Genomic DNA, 9,250 nt, shown 5'->3' with positions numbered 1-9,250 from the left:
GTGTAGTTGGTTAGGGAAAGGGCTTTGAAGTTAGCAGAAATAGACAGAACAGGCGAGTGATTCATGGCCATTTTGCCTACCTCTTGTTTCATTATATTGGATCTTTATATCATATAGCTCATTGGATCTACATTTTGGGAAACTTAACAGTAAATATGTGTAGGTCAAAACTGAACAGGGGCAATCCTTGTGTTGGGTTATTTTCAATTGATGTGACGTAACGTCATTTTCTAAAGGGATTTCTTACTGACGCAGCCAATGATATATTACCTAAGGACATATGTGCAAAACATTTTACATGGACGAATCCAGTGAATAATGAGCGGATGGCGTAAAATGTAAATTCTTATGATATGCGACTTAAAAATAGATATTTGATGTCGTGGTTTGTGTAAAATTATAAAAATCTAGGAATGAAACGTTGATAAATCTCATCAGTTCGACTTTGTTTGAAAACCACATGCAGATCACAATAACGTTAGCTCTTTAGTTATTTTCTGATGGTGATCTATTTCAGAAAATTTTAGCATTGCAATGAAATAGTATGTATAATACAATTCATATATGTGCATTACTTCCGGATCCAGATTATACACTATATAGATATAATTCTGTATCTGTAGTGGTACGATATAAATACCCAGCATGGTCATGATATAACAAAAAGTACAATGTGATGTAGTATGATTAAAAGGTCAGGGACGCCTTTTGATTTGAAATGATGCATTGAAAATCTAACGCATCCGCCTGTAATCTGGTGGCTGGCTAAGTTAGTCTTACATAAAAATGCAGACAAAATCTCATTTGTTATACTTTAACTTATGATTGATTATATAATTAGGTATATGTAACATGTGGTAAACTTGACCCATCCTCGATACTCATTTTATGGCGAAATTGCAGGTTGCATGAGCGTGGGTAAAACAAAACGTTTGGCCCTTTGATATACATCAAACGAATCTCGAGGTCGCATAACGGTATGTTGTTCTAGCTTCGAAGTTGGGTGTCGCTCCCTTGTAACCTTCAATCTGTGATTGGTCAGGGTTTTTTCTCCTGAACCCACTCAACACACCAAATTACTTCGCTTGTTCCTTCAATTTTGCCATGGAATATTCCAGGGCTACTGAGATGGAAAGTGATCGTAACCCCTGGAGTATTGAGGATTAAGTTGATCATAAAAAGCATTACGTTATAAGATTTTATAAATAAGCCTGGTAAATATATAACAAAAAATTGTGTCTGGATCCTGGTTATAAGCAATCTGAATGCCAACTGCATTATTAGAAAAAAATCCTGAAGTGCCTTACATAATGCCTTTAGTCCAAATACAAAATCAGGTAGATACTTAAACATATACTGTCAAGTATCACACCTATGAAATACGTGTACATGATTACAACAGAACTGAAATAACTCGCCAGAATCACTATAAAGCTTAGTGGTGGTTTGAACATCCTGTAGTATCATTTTATCTGAAACATTGCACATCTTAGCTTATTATTATCATCATTACAAAACTTACAATAAATTCTAGAGAAAACAACTACCGTAAAATGTTCCATTAATAGTTGAAAAGCTTTCATTTGTTCTAATTATGAAAAATCATCATGGTAACTGACAATTACTGTTATTTCGTACATTTTTGCGGATTGAAGTTTACTTTAAGAGAATGCTGAATAATATTGATGACGTCGAGACTGATTATTCATATGTCTAATGTCATTCCGATAACATCTCGAAACATAAATGAAGTAACATTATGATTTGACCTGAATTGATGTATTTACTATAAACCTCACCCACACGAGTCATTCGCACTTTGCATGCACACTCATTTCATTTCATAGGATCATAAAAGTAATTTACCTGGTTTTACATTGTGACATTGCAAGACAAAAGCATGTCCTAACCAGATTTTGTAAATCATATAACTTAACAGAACTAAATCGTACCACAATATTTATAATTCGTATAGGTTTACAGTCATACCTATCTATAACGGCCACTTAAAGCAGAATGTATAAGGGACCTTTATAGAAAGGCATCCGCTATACAGAGGTTCAAGTACCACCAATGATATTACATTGTAACCAGAATAAATGGTGTTCATAGATAGATGGCCTTCACATACAGATAGTCGATATGACAAGTTTTAACGTTATATTAAACTAGACCAAACAAATTGTTACATTATATAACTAGACTATACAAAGAACTACATTATATAACTAAACCATACAAAGAACTACATTATATAACTAAACAAATCAGATTATTATGTAATATTGCTGTATGCCTTCTGTCATAAGACGAATCCCTTATACGTGACTTTTGTTACATTGTGATATCATCTGGACATTTCCACTTCAACCAATTAATATCAGAACACCAGTTAATATAAGAAAACCGGTTAATATCATGCGCTGCTAAAACTTGGTTCTGGAAAAACCGGGATCCTTTTATCTCAACGACGACCTGAAAAGATGGCGTCCGATAGTGTGTCTGTTTGTCCTGCACAGAAAAAGAAAATGCGATTTGTCTCCTTGGAGGAGAAAATGGGGAAGGAGATGAAGGGAAAAGGATTCGGTAAACACAATGCGCGTAACTGATTCGTCGGTAAAGATAGTTATAGAATATTTACGTGATGTATGATGTTGTGTTTAGTTACGAATTCAGATGCGTCATTATTTATCTTTCTTCATAATAAAATAAAACAGTTATGAACTTTTTACTTGGTAAATATGATGTGATATTAACCGGAAGAACATGAATATTGACCTCGGCGAATACTTGTTTTTCTTCTGGTCAATATCACTGCATATTAATTAACCAAGTAAAAAGTCTATAATTGCTTAGTATTACATTATATAACTGGACGGTACAACGTCTATTGTATATCCTGTCAGAGAGGAAAACTATCACTTTACATTTTCATTTCTAAGTTGATTCGTTCTGTAAAATACGGGCTCATGTACAAGGATACATTATCCAATCTTGATGTCCACTGACTGTGATATTTAGATTCTTTATAACAACATTTAGTCACAACGTCTAACGTTAGCTTGAATGGCCGTCACACTGAGATACGTGCGCTGATGGAAGCACGAGGAAGTACTTGCAGATCTCCTAACTATGCCACATAATCTAGATCGATGTATTGAAATCAGTAAAGAATTGTATCGTTATCTCGAAGTGTCGATTTATATGTATGGTGTATGTGAACTTATCCCCCAAACCCACACTTTACAATAATAGCCCTCCCATATCTTATACAACGTAGGACACCTTTATCTACCCGTCTACAGGTAAACACTTGAAGGACTTCTTTCATTTCCTTGTGATGTTGCCTGTCTGTGACCATATTTCATCTGTCGTATCCAATTACATTTACGATCGCCTGGACTCGATATCGGATAGCATTTAACCATCAAATTTTAGTCAGCGAAGGAAACATGGATGGGCACTGTCGGAGGTGAGTCGGCCGGGCAGACATCGACTTAAATAGCCAATTTTGTCTGTCGACGGGTCTTTTTTTCAAACTGGGATCTTCTTTAGTTATTGTTTGATAAAAACTAGGCTTGATAATGTCGAGCAAGGGTAGAGTTCGCGTAATGTATGTGTTTGGTGTCGCATATTTAGATATACACTTGCCTAGTGATAAGCGTTAGACGTCTCTGTGTGGCAAATCAAAATTAAACATTACTCGGAACGAACTTTAAGCATCTAAGTAAGGATTTTATAGCATAAAAAAAAAATAAATCCTACAAATAAGGCAGCTGATAAGACACAACAGAAAATCAAATGTTCTATACAACGAGGTATATTCCAACAAAATATTGAGGTAAAGGAAGGTTTGTGGTGTTACTTTGATACCTTGCCCAAAACTGAACTTTTTTTCTTTTAATTCAATCTACATTGTATATGTATTTAAATGTAAAAAAAAGCTGCAAAGAAGGGTCCATATTCAAATGAGGTTATATAGCTTAACAACACAACTTCACTTTTTGGTGTCCGAAAAGGACTTTTAATGATAAAATTCTGGATTTAACCAATGCAATTTAAGATCAATGTTGTGCTGATAAAACATGTTCAATAGGGATAATGTAACAGAGAGAAAGAGAGAGAGGGTGGATGGGAGAGGGAGAGAGAGAGAGAGAGTAAGGGGGAGAGAGAGAGAGAGAGAGAGGAGGGAGAGAGGAGGGGGGAGGGACAGAAAGAGAGACAGACAGACAAACACACAGAGAGTCAGACCGACCGACAGATAAATAAAACGAAAGCAAAATACGTGATTGAATTCACGAATTCACATCAGTATAAACTGTAATGGAGTAACTCGTTTGCTATAGTTGTGAGGACAGATCGTTTTGTGGTGTATAAGAGCTCTATACATCAAAAGATCAGTCATTTCCGGGAAACATAAAATATAATTCATCAGAAACCATTTCAATGACAATAAAGATTTTAACCTATTATTGGAATTCCCTAGAATCATAAAAACCACAACAGGGAAAGGTGCGGATGGAAATGGATTTTAGAAACTTCCGTAACTAACATGATTTACAATGTTAAATATTAAAAAATAAATAAGTATGCTTACTACATTCTACATAGGGACAAAATAAGGCAACTTGGATTAACAAAATCTACAAGGCTTAACTAATGTTATTGGGATTAAATGATAAATAAGACTATTGATGTTAGATATTAACTATGGAAAGTGATACTTTTTAAGATCAATTATCTTTATATTCCACGTCTCAATCCTGTAAAAGTGATATGGTAACTCTTTATCTCTACATTTGGTGTGTGTGTGGTTTTATCATGGCGAACAGTGGATATACACCTGTGATTTGATACTTTTATCTGGCGTAAAGGTTCTTTCGTATATCTAAACGTCAACACATCAAGATGTCATTATTGGCCACGTCTGGACACGAGACGCTATAATGTCCTACAACCACACTAACAGATTATAGCCCCATTTCACAACATCATTACTTGTATATTTTACCATTAAATGTTTCCCTGGTCAAAAAGAAATGGCCACTTACACAGGTAAGTCCGGGTCACGGCTATAACGGCCCATTAATTCCATTCACGCCGGAAATCGGAAATGTTTATTTGATAAATATCAGACGGGTGAGGTGGACATGTTGTGATAAAGTCATTCTATAGAAAATAGGTGTAGTGGTTGTTTAGTAAGGTACATCTAAAGGTAAAACTGACACAGACTTAGGAACATCTCGTTAGGATAGAAAAGTATCGAAACGCTTTGTGATAGGGTATTGCGGTACATATAGGTACAATTCATTTCACATAAGGTTTTAGTAAAAAAAAAAGTATAAGGCAACAGACAGAGGTGGACAGATTATAGTATCAGATAATCGATATCAAACATTGATATAAATGTTTTATGATTGGAAATCGGTAAACGAAATTGCTAAACCACACGTGATAATGAAATAGACACCTCACCTGTGAAATGTACAACAGGTGATATTAAAAGGCAGTTCGGCTTCATACCTATAAAATAACTATAGAAATTTCTCCATTTTTTCTATAGTTAGAAAGTCGACAAATTCGCTCTTTCCTTTAAAATAAATGTACCTGAACTTTCGTAAAATTGATTAAAGACGTTTCATTTTGATATTTTCCAAGAATTAGAAAATGATGATACCATATCTTGGTTCCCAGTCATCAGTCAGCATAAATTATTATTTGATTCCAATTTTGTGACAACTCTTATCCACCTTGAACTTCCGCCATCTTTAGATTTAAGATAAATATAAAGTCAAGTACAGAATAACTCTGTGGTTGAAATTTTTTATCAGTTTATTTCCGTCTATGATATCTGACATATAATTAACACAAATATCGCTACAATATTACAGCTATAGTATCGAGAATTATTAAATAGTTTTTTTTACAAATGATAAAGTATACATGTTTTATTTGTTTGTGAGGGAAGTTATGTTTTTATCTTATCTCAACTTTACACTGTCGTCTGTTGTTGAGTGGTAATACTGTCGGTGTACATATGGAACGAAGGCAATCAGTGTCTTTTATGGAACTTGATGCTGCAATCGTTTAGGCACTATCTGTCTTGTAGCCTGTGTAATATTCATCTGGATTTATATCTATTTTGGTTAGAACGCTATTTAACACCAAATGTAACGCACACAAATCTACCCAATTGTATTTGTTCTTTTTAGAAAGATGAGGTATCAGGATTAATTTTCGTCATCTTTTATTGAAATTGCGGGAAATATCATGACGTCGACACCTTTACCACAGAGCGCCACCTGTCGTGACGGCCAAAGGGACGGTTTGATTGCGGGTATTGTGGTATGTGTTGTCTTACTAATGATTGTGTGTGGAATCCTGATATTCGTTCTGGCCAAACAGAAGGGATGGATAAGTACGAGAAGGTAACAGTGGTCTTGTATAACTAATCTGACGTAATGGTGATACAATGTGTTATAACCGTGCAATATTTTCTGTTTTTAAATTGCATTTCAAATACTTGAATGAAAAAAATAATTGCGTATATAAAACATTTTTTTTTAAATATTTATTTTTATTCGTTTTTCAGATTTAATTTTAAAATTCCAAAGTTTAGAAGACCTAGACATGCCAATGAAAGAAGAAACTGTGAGGTAAGTAAGACCCGCAATGCTCTTCTCACAATAAGTAAATCGTTTGTATATGTGTGTATGTTTCGAGCCTGCACTTGTTTCCCATCAGATATTTCCCTGAAATGACTCGCTATTGCTAAAGATGCAGGGCTAGTTTCCAACATACTTCTCCTGTCTTTCCTATAGATCAAACCATCGATTAACCGGAATTACTGACTGACGAGTCGTGGTTGACACTTTCCATCTTATTAAATTCGATGTCTATCAGGGTGTGATAATTTGTCTCTCTCCTTCAAACGAGGTATAAACACGAGTGCTTCCGGGATCGTGCGTCTCTGTTAGATTTACCTATAATCGTTATTTCTTTCTATTGCTCCTGTGGTGGTAACTAGGTAAGAGAAATAAAGTTAATTCATGGCCTTAATGATTAGCCAATAGTCTATGCATCTATCCAGGGCGTTAGTCTTATACTACTCTTGCGTTAGTGTGAAAACTACGTTATTATTGCAAAACCTTTTTACTGCAATTTCATCCTCACCATTTTAGCACTTCAATTTTATGGCATCGTCTAAAATTAAAAAAAAACGAAATTAAATTACAATTCGGTAGGATTTTTTAAATTGCGTTTGGAAACAACATTTCTAAAATGGTTGAGGTTTTGTAATAAAATACTATAACACTAAAAATATAGGGATTGATAAATGTGCAGCAAATCCTTTATCGTTGGCCTAATGTGTGGAATTAATGAAAGCAGAAAACTTCAAGCAAGTGCGTCCATGCGTACAAATGGTGACACGTGACAAGCTTTTAGAAGTGATTTCAATGATAGTTATGAACTTAAATAGCAGCTTTTCCTAAGCTTAAATGAATCGTGACTTTAGCATCAATCCTATGTTTCAGTCATCAGCATATCAAGAAAGGTCGCCAACAACAGATCCGAAATCTAATCCAATCGGAAACATGTCATATGAGGTTTGTCCGTCAATAAAGAAAGACAGGGACACCGGAACCGGAAGTGGCAATAATGACAAAGACGATCAGACCGCGGAAAAGCGGATTTCGACAGTTAGTGGAAGGTCTTATCTAGAACTTATTGTCGGACCTGATGGTTCACAAGTATATGAAAATGTGGAAAACACACATGCAATGAGAAATAAAACTGACGATGATAACAAGATTCATGTTTCCAAGGCTCTAGATAATGATGTATATATAAATTTCGGAAGTGATTTCAGTGATGAAAATGGAGAAATCGTACATGAACCGGAAGTTGACGAGAGTGATCAAATTTATGGTAACGTTGAAAATACCAACGGAAATGTTAGTTATCCTAATAGCAATGAGCCAGGCCTTACTGATGATGACGGGCAAAATTATTTCGTACTAGAGCGAACCAATAGCATTGTGACTGAAAATTATTCATCAAACCAAGAAAATGCTCCTGAAATGTCGGATTATTACTTTGTGCTTGAACCACAGAATGAGACTGTGGAAAGCGGAAATTACTGAAAACGGAGATGTAAAGCGGTATAAAGGCAACGTAATTCTGTTGATCGCTCCACCCCAAGGAATATGACGTCACATCCGAGGTTATGCCTTCAGTCGTTACGTTGGAGATTGAAGCGAATAAATAGTCTCAGGAGAGTATAATATAACAAAGAAAGATATATAATTTTTTTTCACAGAGAAAAAAAATTAAAATTCAAACACGATTTATTCATTTATTACTGAATTTGTATTCTGCATTTCAAATGGTTTATTTTAATGTGTTTATACTTTTTTCTTATTAAAAACATGATTTCCATATTTCTAACGTTGAGTGTATTTACTGACTTCCTGATACTGCTATGATAAAGATGTCATGAATCCAGAGAGTTAGTACCAGTTCTGTTCCAATATACAGAGCTCTATAGTTTATAAAAATATATATCCGTTTACATGCCCTGTCGCTTAGCTATTTAGAGTTTAGATTCATGTCTCAATAAATGCAACTTCTTGTAGTATTTTTTCACATATGTTCACGTTATTAATTATACTGTGTTAGGCGGGGTAATGAAACAATTAAAGGGACGGAAAGCCACCCCATTAACGCTGTTGGGAAATTAGAAAATTGCACGTTAATTGTGTGGTACTTCCTACACAACTCGAACTGTATCCGTCTTAATCAAGTATAAAGAAAATGACAAGATTATTAATTTAACAAAATAATATAAAATTAAGTGAACACATACAGGTCAAACGCAGACTGTCTCGTTAAATCGTAAATGTAAGTAACAAGATGAACATACAAACACTTCTACCGTGCACTCGTAATTATGTTTCGTCTTTGCGCGTGGTGTGTGATAATCTTTATTTCTTAATGATGCATTTGACTGTATTTTCGTAACGCTGCAATAAAGTGTTTCAAGGTGGAGAAAATTTACGAGAAAATGTGTATTTCAAAGGGAAACAATAACTCAGGAACTCGTATCTTCGTTTATAACAAGTATATTTGTACAAGGGGGGTAACTCTTACGAACCTAATTGATTGGAAACATTTGGTAGCAATAAAATAGAAATGCCGTGATAACACAGGGTTTACGACGTACATAAAGCCTACACATATTTATAACTTC

General features: G+C 34.7%; 1 protein-coding gene across 1 annotated transcript; it reads left to right on the top strand.

The window, feature by feature from the left end:
* The first annotated feature begins 6,270 nt into the window (after window positions 1-6,270).
* Window positions 6,271-8,144, top strand: LOC132557947 (uncharacterized). Its single transcript, XM_060222474.1, has 3 exons — window positions 6,271-6,428; window positions 6,593-6,656; window positions 7,536-8,144. Exons 1-3 carry the CDS (start codon window positions 6,271-6,273, stop codon window positions 8,142-8,144), a joined length of 831 nt encoding a protein of 276 aa, XP_060078457.1.
* The last annotated feature ends 1,106 nt before the right edge of the window (window positions 8,145-9,250 follow it).

The sequence above is a fragment of the Ylistrum balloti genome, unplaced genomic scaffold, assembly GCF_031769215.1.
Source record: "Ylistrum balloti isolate Yb309-2 unplaced genomic scaffold, AGI_CSIRO_Ybal_v1 Utg370742, whole genome shotgun sequence".
Lineage (NCBI taxonomy): Eukaryota > Metazoa > Mollusca > Bivalvia > Pectinida > Pectinidae > Ylistrum > Ylistrum balloti.
The sequence above is the reverse complement of the archived record's forward strand: the minus strand, read 5'-3'. Positions and strand labels throughout refer to the sequence as shown.

Excerpts from the sequence above, each read along its gene's own strand:
- LOC132557947 (XM_060222474.1), top strand. The coding sequence starts at position 6,271 with ATGACGTCGACACCTTTACCACAGAGCGCCACCTGTCGTGACGGCCAA. Across the intron at positions 6,429-6,592 it reads GGATGGATAAGTACGAGAAG|ATTTAATTTTAAAATTCCAA; the intron begins GTAACAGTGGTC and ends TTCGTTTTTCAG. Across the intron at positions 6,657-7,535 it reads ATGAAAGAAGAAACTGTGAG|TCATCAGCATATCAAGAAAG; the intron begins GTAAGTAAGACC and ends CCTATGTTTCAG.